The sequence below is a fragment of the Gastrolobium bilobum genome, unplaced genomic scaffold, assembly GCF_033153095.1.
Source record: "Gastrolobium bilobum isolate Gb01-03AN ecotype WA unplaced genomic scaffold, APGP_CSIRO_Gbil_v1 utg218198, whole genome shotgun sequence".
NCBI classification, from domain to species: Eukaryota; Viridiplantae; Streptophyta; class Magnoliopsida; order Fabales; family Fabaceae; genus Gastrolobium; species Gastrolobium bilobum.
In genome coordinates, this window is record NW_026898166.1 from 4,185 (window position 1) to 18,878 (window position 14,694).

The 14,694-nt window shown below is 34.5% G+C and overlaps 2 protein-coding genes across 3 annotated transcripts; one reads left to right on the plus strand and one right to left on the minus strand.

Moving 5' to 3' along the window:
- Positions 1–240: 240 nt before the first annotated feature.
- Positions 241–9,464, plus strand: LOC133313453 (uncharacterized). Its single transcript, XM_061514825.1, has 6 exons — positions 241–397; positions 1,104–1,193; positions 1,394–1,432; positions 4,399–4,481; positions 4,744–4,816; positions 9,202–9,464. Exons 1-6 carry the CDS (start codon positions 257–259, stop codon positions 9,373–9,375), a joined length of 600 nt encoding a protein of 199 aa, XP_061370809.1. The 5' UTR covers positions 241–256; the 3' UTR covers positions 9,376–9,464.
- A 185-nt stretch (positions 9,465–9,649) lies between these two features.
- On the minus strand, positions 9,650–13,245 carry LOC133313452 (ATP-dependent 6-phosphofructokinase 3-like). 2 transcript variants are annotated; one of them, XM_061514824.1, is made up of 12 exons: positions 13,016–13,245; positions 12,818–12,864; positions 12,693–12,732; positions 12,492–12,554; positions 12,258–12,395; positions 11,906–12,118; positions 11,738–11,806; positions 11,488–11,617; positions 10,856–11,121; positions 10,449–10,497; positions 10,192–10,374; positions 9,650–9,885 (listed from the first exon to the last, which is right to left on the minus strand). In XM_061514824.1, the coding sequence occupies exons 1-12, from the start codon at positions 13,145–13,147 to the stop codon at positions 9,815–9,817; spliced, it is 1,401 nt and encodes a 466-aa protein (XP_061370808.1). In that variant the 5' UTR covers positions 13,148–13,245; the 3' UTR covers positions 9,650–9,814. The 2 variants fall into 2 exon arrangements, with proteins under 2 accessions (XP_061370808.1, XP_061370807.1); XM_061514823.1 differs by having other exon boundaries at positions 9,658–9,901; positions 10,220–10,374.
- Positions 13,246–14,694: the final 1,449 nt, after the last annotated feature.

The window sequence follows — 14,694 nt, forward strand, 5'->3', positions numbered from 1 at the left end:
TTGGAAAAATGTTTCTATGCCATGACACTTGGGTAAATAGTTTGAAAAAGTGTGGTGCATTGGTACTTGTGCAAGTTATTTTCATCCCTCAATTTAACTAATTAGAGAAACTTCTTTATGTGCTATTATTATTTCAATTTCTTAATAGTATTTGAACTTCAATTTTTCCCCCTTCTGTGATCATGATGATATGAGAAAACTGATATTTGATCTTTATGATGATCATGATTTATGTGATCAGCTTGGAGTTTTTGAGATGTCACAATCAGGACTCCAGGCAGTTTCAAATGCCAGTGAAATATTTCTCAGTGAACAACACGACGATTCAGATTTTTTAGCTGGGGTAGCTATCGCTGTAATAATGGATGGTTCAAGAACTTTCTTGATTGAAATTCAGGTAATTTTCTTTTGTACTATTATTGTATAAAAAACTGTGATGTTGCTAAGTCCATTACGTACTTCCTTCTATATTCAAAAAAATTCTTGAGAAACATCACCATCACCTTGTCATTAATTGTGGATTTATCTTTGGTTTGTAATCTTCGTAAGGTTGTGTTGACTCGATCTTTTTTGGGGTGTTTTTCCCCCCTAGATTGCCAAAAAATAAATAAATTTTTTTTTGGATATATTGCAAGCAATTGCAAGATGAGTCTGGCTTCAATGTTTGTGATAAACACACTAATAGCAGTTTCCAGATTTTGGATGGTGATTAACACATTAGGAAATTGATCGTTTCATGTGTTATTTAACATAATAATCAAATCACGATGATGATTTTGTAACTTCCTATTTTTATAAAAAAAATTTCTCTTCCCTTATCACTATTGATCCACCCTTGTATGGTTTGAATTCTCTCACATAACATGGTCATGTTAATTAACACATTAGAGGATCTACTCCCAACACATGATGATGAGGCCTTTCAACAATCTTTACTTATCACCTGGACACCTTCTGTTAGAACTTATATTGTTTTGAATTCTCAATGCCTTAATCACATTATTGTGTTTATGTATCTATGTTTCTTCTTCCTCTTTATTATATTTTTATTCCAACATCCTTTAAAGAAATTATCTAGACTATTTTTCAAATTTATTCTGCAGGCACTTTGCCTTTCAGATTGCCCAGTACCAGCTTCAGCTTCAGGGCTATTTACTGGGATCCAAGCAAATAGAGCTAATTTGATCAAATGTGTATGTTTTTGATGATTTACTCACAATCTTATCCTTGCTTTCATAATCATACCATATGGTCAATTTTCTTTTTCCTTTATCTTCATGAGAAAATGAATGAAAGAGATGATTGAGGGCTTATTGATTCTCTTGTTTAAAATATAATCTACGGCATTGAAATTTGTTCAGTTGTGCATTTTACACTGTTCCTGGAATTGTAGGTTCTTATAAAGCAAGCCGGTCTTCATCTCCAAGAAAATGTAAGCTGATTTATAAATGCAATATATCCTATCAAGTTTTATCTATGTATTGCCAGTGAGTGGGTTTCACATGTTTTGTTTCATCATAATACACATATCATGTCAATATTGATGATTTCACAGAATTGAATCAACTAAATTATAAAGATGAAAATTAAAAAAATCGAAATATAACACTAGAAAGCTAATTTTTAATATGGGAATGTAAAAAAATGTGCCCATCTTTTCACTAATTATTCTTAATTTATTGATCTCTTCTTTTGATTTCAAGGGGGAAGAAAACAGATAGGCTCAGAGATCCACTCATGACCCGACAATAAGGGCAGTGACTAGCACATAAGATTGACAAACTAACCTAGCAAGCCTTTAGACCATTTACTGAAATTAAAAGAAGATATGTAATATTTTTTTTTAAAAATGGAGCAGAGTTTCTTATAAAACTAGGACATCCAAAAAGTACAAACAGTAAATAAGAGCTTAAATTCCACAAGATTCATCAACACAAAATCAATGGAGTTCACAAAATCAAATTGAAACCTAATCATAACGTTATCCATTCATAACAGTATCATATGGTCGAATCATAAGTACCCCCTGAAGATCGATAACATACATAACAAAAAAAAAAAAAATACACATGTGGATCCTGCTTGTAAATAACTGTTCACCGTAACCAATAATCCAAACCAAAGAAACATCTACTAAATTCGCTTACTAGGACAAGTGTGGGTCCACCAAATGTAGAATTCAGTCTTTCAAAGACTGATTTGAACTAGACACTATCTCTTTTCCTTAATCTGGCAAACATAATTTTGGAATTGAGTGATATAACTCAGTGAACAACCAAGATCCACAGCAGCTAAACAACTTCCAACAAAATCATGGCTTATCCATAAAAACTGAAAACTACATCTTAAAACATATTTTTCATGAATTCGGGTGATTAAGCTACTCATTTGTTTTCCATGAAATAATACTGTCAGAAAAATGTTACATATTATGTATTTAATTTACCAACAACAACCGATAATAGTCAATTATAACCGAGAACTGCTCAATCATAACTTTAAAAATCCCTCAACATACACGGTCATAAAAATAAGTTAAAATTCATTTGTTGTCTTTTACAGTAATATAGCATACCCAGGACTCAAGACGTAGCCTTTGAACATTCTCTATTTTGTGGCACTTTGTTCTCTGCATGTCAAAGTGTCAAACAATCGTATTTGTTCCAATCCCAAATTATATAGCATGGTACTAGTAACTTTTACTAGTTGGGACTTGGTGTATAATGAAGGTTTGCTGAGGCTAACAACTACTATTGTTAGTTGCAGTATCCTAAACATGGTTTCTCACTCAAAACTGAAAATTTACATTTAAATAAAAATGCATTTCTAGAAGTGATCCAATAATGTATCATATCAATCCGTCTTATAGAAATTTTGGTGATACACATTCAAACTGTTAATCACAACAGAACAAGTAATTCATTTATGTTGTCATTCAGATTAGCACTGTCAGACAGAAATGACTTAAAGAAAAATCTTGTCCGGTGACCAAAAAAGAAAAAGCTTGTCCCAAGATTTTATGGAACTTCAACGTCAACATCAACATCACTTTTATCCCAAATTAATTGGGGTCGGTGGCAGATGAATCCAAATAAAAGATACGAAAGGGTTGAAAAATAAAATAAAAAATAAAAATAAAAATAAAAATAAATAAATAAAATAGTGATAAAAAATATATATACATATATATATATATATATATATAAATATATAAATATAAATATAAATATAAAAGTGATGAAAGAAGGGGAAAAGAAGAAAAGGGGGGAGATGAAGAGGAAAAAGGACTAAAGGGACCATCTGGAACTTCAATTGTTAAAATTTTTGAAGATTTGAAAGTGTGAAAAAACTCTAATAATAATAATAAACAGATTCAGTAGTTGTCAAATAGTTTAAAAAGCAAAATGATTGAAGGATATTTTCTAGCATTAAACTAAGGAAAATAGACACTAAAAATTTATGAAGCACAAAATAGAATATGAAATTAGATACTCACAACCAGTATGCATTTCATCTTGTCTCACCAAATACTCTTTGGACATGGAGATGCTGCCTGGGTTATACAATCCATTCCAAAGTCCAAACCGCAAAACAATTATTTCTATGAACCCACTTTGTGCAACCTACCAGTAAATCCAAAAATCCTCGAAATGAACCCTATAAACCTAGATTAGTTCCTATCCCATCCAAGTAGGAGCCTTAAGGAAAACTTACCTCAAGAAATAAGCCAAGGGAATGGATATTTCTTGGGTGTGCCCTTGTTCCCCTATTGCGCCAACTGCTATGTGGCTACCAAATGCCCTTGTTCAACTGTTTCGGTTCCCGAGGCTTGAGTAAAACAAACGTGAGTAACAAGCAAGGAAGGACAGGCCTTTTTCGGAGACATAATGGGGGAGGGGGGAAACATTTGGTTGAGGAGGAATTTTTATTTTTATTTTTGGTTTGGCCTTATAATGTCGTAGTGGAATAGAAGAAAAAGACTCTCAAAGGATATTGTTTCCTAAATAGCCATTAATTCTAAAAATTTACTTTAACCATCCTTTTCTTTAACAGAATACTAAAGCCTATCTCATATTTTTCTTTGGGAGGCGGTAAGAGTATGATCTGCAATCTGCATCTTTTCTCTCAAAATTAAAAGTGCAGTGATTGGATTATAACAGTGAACTTAAAAGGAATTACTGGTGCCAACTGCAACAAATAGTTGTTTTCACTTTTGGCTTGTCTTTCAAATCTGTACAGGTTCATCTGGAATTTCACAGCAAATTTTTTTGTGAATTCTCATCTTCCAAAACAGTTGTCCATAGTTTGTTATTTAACTTGTTATGAAGTCCATAGTTTGTTATTTAACTTGTATTGTATTCTTATATTCTATTCCCTTGTCTTGCCTTTGTACAACAGGCTGTGTTTTTGAATGTTGTTAGTGGATTGACCATGACTGAGACAGCTGGAGATCTTGCAATAGCAGCTGCAATTTGCAGCAGGTTCATGTTCTAATTTATTTGAAATGATGTTGAATCCTGTTAGCCGGTAATGCAGAATGAAACATATGGATTGAGAAGGTTATTGTTGACCATTCCATGCTCCTTGTTTGGAGAAATAATTCTTACAGCCAAAGTCTAATAAGTTAACCAGGACTATTACACTGTTGTATTCTTATCCACTTCTTTTCCAATATATTATTCTAGATTTTAATTTTTTGTTGCATTTATCTATTATCTTTGTTGTCTTTTTTCCTATTTCCAGTTTCTTGGAGTTCCCTATTCCAAAAGGCATTGCATTCATTGGTGAAATTGGCCTTGGTGGAGAGCTTCGCATGGTGAGCATGTTCTTTTTAATGTTAAATATACTTGAGATTGAATAATAGAATAATGGTATATTGAATAATTGTGTGTTATAATATACAAGAGCTCTTTATCTAAAGAGACTAAAAGACTTAATAGGCTAAGCCCACAAGATGTGGGACTATTCTATTATATGCACTGAACTATTCTAACAACTACTCTAACACTTCCCCTCAAGCTGGTGCGTATATATTATAAGCACCCCACTTGCCACAAATGTATTCAACCCGAGGATCTCTAAGAGCTTTAGTGAAGACATCCGCAAGTTGATCATTGGAGTTGATAAATGTCGTTTTGATTTCTCCTGACTGAATCTTTTCTCGAGTGAAATGACAATCGATCTCTATATGTTTGGTTCTCTCATGAAATACAGGATTAGATGATATATGTAGCGCAATTTGATTGTCACAAATGAGTGTCATGGGTTGTTTCTGTTCACAAAGATGGAGCTCTCGAATTAACTGTTTTAACCAGATTAGCTCACAGATAGCAACTCTCATTGCACGATACTTGGCCTCTGCACTAGAGCGGGCAACAACAATTTGTTTTTTACTTTTCCAAGAAATCAGGTTTCCTCCAAAGAAGACACAATAGCCTGAAGTAGAGCGCCTATCCGAGGGTGATCCTGCCCAATCAGCATTTGAATAATCACAAATTTCTGTATTTCCCTGATCTGAATATAATAAGTCTTTTCCTGGTGCTCCTTTGATGTACCGGAGGATCTTTATAGCAGCATCCCAATGAGAATCACAAGGAAAGTCAAGGAACTGACTAGCCACACTAACAACAAAAGAAATGTCCGGCTTAGTCACAATGAGACAATTAAGCTTCCCAATCAACCTCCGATAATGTCCAGGATTAGATAATGGCTCTCCCTGTTCGGGTAGTACTTTGATAGTAAGATCCATGGGTGTATCAACCGGCTTACACCCCAACATACTAGTCTCCTCTAGGATATCCAAGGCATATTTTCTTTGACAAATATAAATCCCCTATCTAGACTGTGCCACTTCAACCCCTAAGAAGTAACGAAGCTTACCAAGATCTTTCGTTTGAAATTGACTAAACAAATACTATTTTAACTGGTGAATCCCAGCTTGATCACTTCCAGTGAGAATAATGTCGTCAAAATAGGCTAACAGATATATGCACTTGTTAGGAGATGTGAACCTATAAATCACAGAATGATCGACCTTAATGCGGATTAAGTCAAAAGCCTGAATGGCAGAACTGAAACGGCTAAACCATGTCCGAGGAGACTCCTTGAGGCCATATAAGGACTTATGAAGTCTACATACCTTCCCAGACTTCCCTTGAGCAACAAACCCAGGTGGTTGCTCCATGTAAACCTCTTCTTGTAAATCACCATGAAGAAAAGCATTTTTAATGTCTAGTTGAAGGAATGGCCAGTGACGAACAACAATGAGGGTAAGAAACATGTTAACAGATGCCATCTTAGCAATAGGAAAAAACGTGTCACTATAGTCAAGATCAAAAATTGAGTAAAACTCTTGGTGACTAAGCGTGCCTTGAGATGATCAACATAGCCATTAGGCCCAACCTTGACATTAAAGACCCACCGGCAACCAACAATAGACTTTCCCGGAGGAGGAGGAATAAGATCTCAAGTGCTATTGAAATGAAGAGCAGTCATTTCATCAAGCATTACTTGGCGCCACCCTGGATGGGAAAGTGCTTCACCTGTGGAGGTGAAATGAGGAATAGAAAGACAGTTATAGCTTAAAAAAGTATAAAGAGGATAAGGGTTACGAGTAGTACGTATACCTTTTCTTTGGGCAATGGGAAGAGCCTTTGGTGTAGGAACCGGAGGGTAGGGGTGTTAACGGGCCGAGCTGAGCCGAGCTTTGGCCTTAAAAGGCTAAGCCTGTGTTTAAATGTGTCAGCCTGATCAAGCCTGTTACCTGTTATGAATATAATTATCAGCCTGTGGTCTGGTTTATTTACAAAAAATAAAAGTCTGGTTTAGCCTGTTAGTCTATATAAAAAAAATAAGACAACAAAAAATGTCTGTTTTTACGTTCGACCACCTTATTTTGTTGTGGGGTGAGGACAAGTGGTCTGGTGTAAAGTACCTTTTGTAGCCAAGGAATTAGAAAAGTCAAAAGAAACAAATTCATTATCACTATGTAGAATACGAATAGAAACACCAAATTGAGTGTGAACCTCAGCAGAGAACTTTTTATAAATGGGGAATAACTCAGAACAATTTTTCATTAGATAAATCCAGGTACAACGGGAATAATCATCAATAAAAGTAACAAAATGCCGAAAACCTAAAACAAACAGTACGACTTGGACCCCAAATATCTGAATGAATAAGAGAAAAAGGAGCATCAGCTCGTTTATTGACTCGACTGGCAAAGGAGGAGCGTGTGTGCTTCCCTTGATGACACGACAGACAATCTAAAGATTGAATACTAGATAAAAGCGGAACCATCTTTTGCAATTTTGAAAGACTTGGATGATTGAGGCGACTGTGGATAAGTTGTGAAAATTTTGTAAGAGAGCTTGCCACTGTAGGACGAGGTACAACCAGATAATAAAGCCCTCATGACTCACAACCCTATCCAATCATCTCCCTCGTACCGGGATCCTGCACATGAACATAATGGTTAGAGAAAGTAATGGTGCAAGTGAGGGAGTGAACCAATTTACTAATAAAAATTAAGTTATAAGGGACGCCAGGGATGTAATAAACAGATGTCAAGGTCAAGGTAGAGGTCGGATGAGCTTGTCCAATCCCACAAACTTGGGCTTTGGTTCCATCAGCAAGGGTAAAAGAAGGTAAATGATCAGAGTAAGTAAGAGACGTAAATTGTTCCTTATTACCACAGAGATGATCGGTAGCACCTGAGTTAAATATCCAAGGGCCAAGTGATAAAGAATGAGAAATACAAGCAACCAGATTACCAGTATCTGCAACAGAAGGCTGAGACTAAGGAGAAGCCTTCCTGAGAAGAGTCTCAAGTGCTACATTGTCTGTAGGAGAGAGACTAAACCAGATGAAGGAGTATCTGACTGAACTATATTCGCAGCATAAGAAGGTCGCATGTGAGGATACTTTGTGTAACAACACTCCTCATAATGACCAAGTTGCTGACAATAACTACAACGAGGTCTTTGACTACGTTCACTGTTCCCGCGAGAGTCAGTACTGGAAACAAGAGCAGTGGAATAAACAACAGAAGATGAATCAGGAGGAGGAGATGATTCTACAATTACGAACGCAATAAAAACTTGCAGAACAAAGCAAATAAAATCAACCGAATAACCGAACAAGAAGGAATACTTGTTTTCGGCGATGAACAGTAACTCTAGAAACTCTAACAGTGATTGCACGGACGTGAACAGTAACTATACAGACCCGATGAATAATGACCGTACGGGCAAGATGAACAGTGACGTCAATGAACAGTTGCAAAACAAGCCGGAGGGACGCACGACGTAGAGGAAAACTTGCCGGAAGGACGCAAGACAAAGTAAAAGAGAATACCTAAATAGTGGGCTTAGGGTTTTAGTGGAAGCGAGGGTCCCCAGAACAACCAGCTCTGGTACCAACTTGAGACCAACTTGAGATTGAATAATAGAATAATGGTATATTGAATAATTGTGTGTTACAATGTACAAGAGCTCTTTATTTAAAGAGACTAAAAAACCTAATGGACTAAGCTCACAAGATGTGAGACTATTCCATTATATACACTGAAATATTCCAACAACTACTCTAACAAATATTACTACTTGCCACTATGACGTTTAAAGGCCAATTTAGAGTTTTCAATAGGGTAGCGGTGTGCTGACCATTATATTGACGAGCTTAATGATACCAACTTTGCATCCGATTTCCAGCTATGAAAGCCTTTTCTTTGTGAGATTTTATGGTCAGTTGCCTGGGATCTCACGTGTTCTTTCTTTTGTGGTATATTCAGATTTCTAAATAGTAATGAAATTGCTGCAAAATAGTATTACTGAACTCTGCTGTTTAGTGTGGAATTGAATTATCTAGACAGTTTTAGTTCGGAAAAACCATAACATGATAGGGCGAAGTGGAGCATTTTTACTGCTTCATCCTCACACTTTGCATTAGAAATTGACTTAGATTGATTGAAACCATGCAACCTAGAGTAAAACCTAGGACGTCGTATCCAGTTGTATCAAGGGATCTTAAGCTTCGATACTTTTGCATTTGTTAAATATGTGGTAATTTAAAACAATGCCTTTTTGTCTTTGCTTTCTAATAACTGTAACTTGCTTGTATTCATTCATTCAAAATTTAACGAATTGTTTGTTTTATTTATTTTATCATTCCTTGGCTTGGTGGGTTTATTTCATGATACAGGTTCCTAGAATTGAGAAAAGGGTGTATACAGTGGCGAAGTTGGGTTACAGAATTTGTATAGTACCGAAGCAAGCTGAAAAAGTTTTAGAAACTGAAGGTCTAGAAAAGATGAGAGTTGTAGGTTGCAATAATCTGAAAGAGGTTATTAACACTGTATTCACAAGAGATAACTAAAAGAAAAGATGCTGCTACTGTTGTGCAGATCTTTCTTTATATTTATCTTTACTTTCTAAGATGTAAAATTTGACTATCAAAAGTTTATAAATTATAAATATTGATGTACTCATTATAGTTTAAATACCGCAAGGCAAGAGATGTACCGATTTGGTTTTATCTTGTGTGAATTATCTAATTTGTTCTTATGTGCATTAAATTTGCTTATGAAACATGAGTTACAACATTTTATAGGCTTTATTAATTTATAACTATAGTTTAAAACGTGTAATCTCTTTTGGATATCAAAGACCTAAGTTTTAAGCATTAAAACTTGATGTTACACTTGTGCCTTGATTACGCTAGGTTTAGCCATAGATAGATGTTTCTGGATGATTCGACCCGTCTGATATATGTTCCGTTCTTTCTTCTGTTTCTTCTCCTGTGATATTTTGAGGATTCAAAAGCTAGGCTGATGGGTTGAAGCTAGTAACCTTGCCCACATCCGATCAGTTATCACGACCCTCTTCTCTCCCTCGTTTATCAGCTGCACATCCAAAACGACGTTCTAATTAAGGTGAACTAGTAGTAATGCAAGAGTAGCTTCTTTGCAAAAATTAATATAAGGTAATGCAGAAAATTGTGTCAGATATATACACCTCCAGTCAAAATAAAGGGAGAATTTGAGATAGGACCGGCCTAAGTGATTTAATATTGCACGCATAAAGATGAAAATAACCATTTAGTGTGGTTAATTGTTAATGATCACCAAGTAAATGTTTTATTTTTCTTCTTATTTTTTGTTGAAACCACCAAGTAAATGTTACGACAGCAAACTGATTTGGCAAGAGTCACCAGAACTTACATGAAATGGAATGTAACAATTTCTGCCATTAACTGGGCCCACTGTGAAGCCTGTGTATCCAGCCATTGCTCCATGAACAGCACTTTGGGCGAGAAGGGTGCAAAACACATTATCAGATGCATTACTTGGAATAGCACGGATCATGTAAGTAGGATCTGCGACACAATATTTTGATTGGTCAAAACATTTTGTTCTTTAAGAAATATACAGTTAAAAGAAGAGAGCTCACCAATGTACTTCAGATTTATAGTCATCTTTTGAAGTTTTGCAAAGTGATCCTACAGCAGAAATAAATATTTAAATGGAAAATCAAAAAAAGGAAATTCTGCAGCATGAAAACCTATTGATTCAAATAAACGATTTCTTGTTTGCATGAATTTCGACAGAAAATATACAATTCCAAACGAATGATGCTGTGATGCTGAATATCTTAAAACTTCTCTAACAGTTGAAATAACTTTATATATCTATGTTGCTATCCTGAAAGTCTACAATGAATTCTTTGTTTAATTACATCAAGTGTGGTTTTTCTAATTACCCAACTTCAGAACTGTCCACCTTACAATCGCAGGGTTATCATGCAAGAAAAACTAACACATTTAATATTTAAAAAAAAAAAAATTCCAGAGTTTTTACCTTAATTTTCTGGGATAGCCACAGACCAACATCATGAAGCAACTTGTCGGCAGAAACATCCTGCTTAGTCATAACAGATAGGTTGTTAGAAATAAGTTCCAGACCTGCTCCTTCAGCTATTACTATAACCATGTGCCCCTGTTCTTTGAGTCTTTTCTCAATGAACTCCAAGAGTCCACCTGGACCCTCAAGGTAAAAGTGTGATTCTGGAATCAAGCAACAGTCAACATCTCGGCTGGCAAGAGTTGCATACATGGCTATACATCCTGCAAGGACATGTCAATATTCGGTGACTATAACAACTAATTCAAGATATGGCAAAGATATAAGAATGTGAAAACTTCGTTTCTTCTTGTATCGCACAGACTTTTGACAATCTCAAAAAACAGAAACAACAACTTATTTTGTTATATACGTGCATGTGTTTTATCACAATCTCAACAGTTTGATTTTCCAATTAATGATTATAATCCTCACTTTTCCTTGTAAACAAAAGAGAGAATTATGAACATGGATTTGTAGAGGATAATCAAGCATCATAGCAGCTTACAAGTCCATTTTCAGATCTTCTATGCAATATTATACCATTAGGCTGAAGTTGTAAAATTACCATAGGAATGAACGAAGCTTACCACTGTAACGCCCCATTAACTTAACAAGACCAATACCATTCTCATTGCTTTCTGCTTCCACATGAGCAGAATTGATGGCTCGTTGTGCCTCTTCAACAGCAGTGTCGAAACCAATTGACTTGTCAATAACCTATTTCAGATACAGAATGGCATTAAATAGGTGATACTTAAAATACAAATCCTTTTTTTCTTTTTGAGTACAATGGCATAAGAGTGCAGATTTCCGCATGAACAATCAAAGCATCCTTACCGGGATATCATTATCAATAGTTTTTGGAATTCCAACCACTGCAACTTTCATGCCACGTCTTCTAATTTCCTGTGTAAGTAACTAAACCTAATGAGTATAAATTTAACTAGTAAAAATAATCATATCTAACAAACATGTAAAACATATGTTCTCAAAAGAGTTAATCACCTCAAAAATCATAGCTGCCTCCTTTTGAGTTTCATATCCTCCAAGAATATAAACCTGATTAATGCCCCGATCCTGAATGCTATCCACAATCCTTGAGGTATCATGGCCTCCATATGATGTCCCAAGGATGGTTCCACCACGTTTGTGGATATCATTGACAACCTTCGGTGTTAAAGGAACTGTATTTCGAGAATAAAAACCTCTATATCCTCCCTACATTTAACCAAACATTACATTATACTTCAATGAAACAAACACCATCACCAAAAACTATCCAATGCCCATAAAAAATTTAAAAAGAAAGAAAGAAAAAGAAGCTGCTAAGTGATGGTAATTGGTACATAAATAGTACCTGTATTCCCAAAACTTTGTGCACTCCATACATATGGTATAAGCCACACACTATTTCTCTAATCACTGTGTTTAGACCAGGACAAAGACCACCACATGTGACAATACAAGCATGCACTTCCTCTGAATCAAAATATACCTGCCAATCATACAAATCAGTGTTGTCTTCCCATAAATTACATCGGTGGAAGCCATGGTCTCAGTTTTGACCAAAAATAAATATATAAAGGCAAACCTTCTGAGCAGGCCCTGCACGCCTGAAATGGATCCCTCTGGGACTATTCTTATGTACAACTATCTACACAAAGGAAACAAATCCGAATAAATAACTCAGAAACACTACAAGAATAGTAGAACACTACAAAGGCAGAGAAACAAGCTATGAAAAGAGAATAAGAAAAAAAAAAAAAAAAGTAAAAAGTAAAAAATTACTGGCCTGTTGCGCCACTGTATCATCCACATGTACGAAATACTGCCTGTGGAAACATCAATTAACCAATCACAACATAGTAAAACAACACTAGAAAGAATCAAATGTTTGACACACACACAGTATCTTACTTAACAACAGAATAGGAAGGGTTGTCTTGTAACGGGTCAGGATATGTCTGCATGATCAATCAGAAGCCCACAAAATAAAAAAAATCATTTTGTTAAAAATCAAATACATATAATTGAAATAAAACAGCATAACTTCATTCAATTTTCTTCTGTTTTATGGCAAACCAAGCATCAATAGAAAGAGAGAAAGGGAGTTACAGGGAGGTCAGGGATGTAATCAGATAGATGAGGAACATCCTCAAGTACGAAGCCAGAAACTGTGGCATGAGGAGTAGCAGAATCAAGCATGTTGTTGTTGGATACTGTAACAGCAGAATTGGATTTTGCCATGTTTTTGTAGGACTCGCAAGTTTCAGTTGCACACCTGAAATCATAGGAAACATATACAAATACACAAATACATAGACATAGGCATAGTTAAGGAATTAAATAATAATTTAAGATATAATATTCATGTGGCGGACTGAGTGTCCAGAGCTAAATTATTGTCTATTTTAGGACTTTGACTTCTTCTTTTTTCCTGAAGATATTTATTCGCAAAGTTATTCTCCAATTTACATAAATCACCAACTCAAGAGTTTTTACCTTTATTTGAGACGAAAAGCCACCAATAATTTGTAATTTATATAATAAACCTAAAGAAATATTGGCTGCTAATTTCTTAACCTCAAATTAAGTAATAGCTGTCTTAGCTCTTTTATTATTACTATAATTTTTTTTAAAACTAAGCTAAATGGCTCTTCCGTAAAAGTGAAGATTAAAATGTTATTTTTTTTCCCCTAGTTTTTGTCAGCAGAGCTGCCTGCAGTTACTTCTTTTGGAATAGGGGATTTGTCACATACTTTTTTCATGCAGAGACCATTACATAATGAGTAAAAATGGGACAGAAAAATGTAGAAGAGTAAATAATGATGAATAAGAGCATGTTTGTCACCTCTCTCTTTTTTAAATTAAAAACTACTTTTAAGTTAAAATTAAGGGAAAAAAGCTTAAAAAAGAAGAAGCTAAAAGGTATTTGTTGATTATATAAAAAATTTAGCTTAAAAATTATTGATTTCAAAAAAAGTATTCATTTCAAAAAAAAGGCTGATATAACTTAAAAAAGCTCCTAGTTAACTTCTGGATTTTTTCTTCGATTCTGTTTGGATTCTCGCTTTTTTAAGCTAGAAGCTACTTATAAGTTAAAGTTAAAAAAAAAAAACTTAAAAAAGAAGAAGCTAAAGATGTTTGGTAATTACATAAAAAATTTAGCTTAAAAGCACATATTTCAAAAAAATTATTTCTCTTTCTATCTTTATAGTTTTTCATTTTTTTTAAAAAAACATACAATTCAAGAAAAGCAGATAAGAGCTTAAAAAAAACTCCTCCTAGAAGCTTTTAATTTTTTTCCTCATTATAAAAAAAGAGTTTTTTTTATTATAAGAGCTCCTCTCAAAACTTGTTTGACCTAACTTATGCTTATAAGTAGTTTCTAGCTTAAAAAAGAAAAGAATCCAAATAGACACTTCATAGTAAAACAAAAACTCTTTTTATTGTAAGAGCTTTTGTAAAAATATATTTGATCTGATTTCTACTTATAAGAAGAAGAGAAGCTCAAGAAAAAATAATCTCACAAACAGGTACAAAATAGACCGACAATGAGGCTTTTTGACCCTTTTGTCTCTCATTAATTAATTAATAACCATTTTACCTCTTATTAAAAATTATCTACCAATCTGTCCCCTCTTTAATCGATTAAATTGAAGATTTAATCGATTAAATGGTCAAAACTGACAAAAATCGTTGACTTGAAGATTTAATCGATTAAATCTTAAACTTAATCGATTAAATCTTTAACTTAATCGATTAAATCTTCCTCTTTATCATAAGAACGAACT

What these genes read in the sequence shown, in the direction of transcription:
- LOC133313453 (XM_061514825.1), top strand. Translation starts at nt 257, where the DNA reads ATGTCACAATCAGGACTCCAGGCAGTTTCAAATGCCAGTGAAATATTT. An exon ending in CTTTCTTGATTGAAATTCAG is followed by an intron (nt 398 to 1,103) that starts GTAATTTTCTTT and finishes TTTATTCTGCAG; the next exon opens with GCACTTTGCCTTTCAGATTG. An exon ending in GCAGCTGCAATTTGCAGCAG is followed by an intron (nt 4,482 to 4,743) that starts GTTCATGTTCTA and finishes TCCTATTTCCAG; the next exon opens with TTTCTTGGAGTTCCCTATTC.
- LOC133313452 (XM_061514824.1), bottom strand. Translation starts at nt 13,147, where the DNA reads ATGGCAAAATCCAATTCTGCTGTTACAGTATCCAACAACAACATGCTT. An exon ending in GTGCAGGGCCTGCTCAGAAG is followed by an intron (nt 12,396 to 12,491) that starts GTTTGCCTTTAT and finishes TATGATTGGCAG; the next exon opens with GTATATTTTGATTCAGAGGA. An exon ending in ACAAAGTTTTGGGAATACAG is followed by an intron (nt 12,119 to 12,257) that starts GTACTATTTATG and finishes GGTTAAATGTAG; the next exon opens with GGAGGATATAGAGGTTTTTA.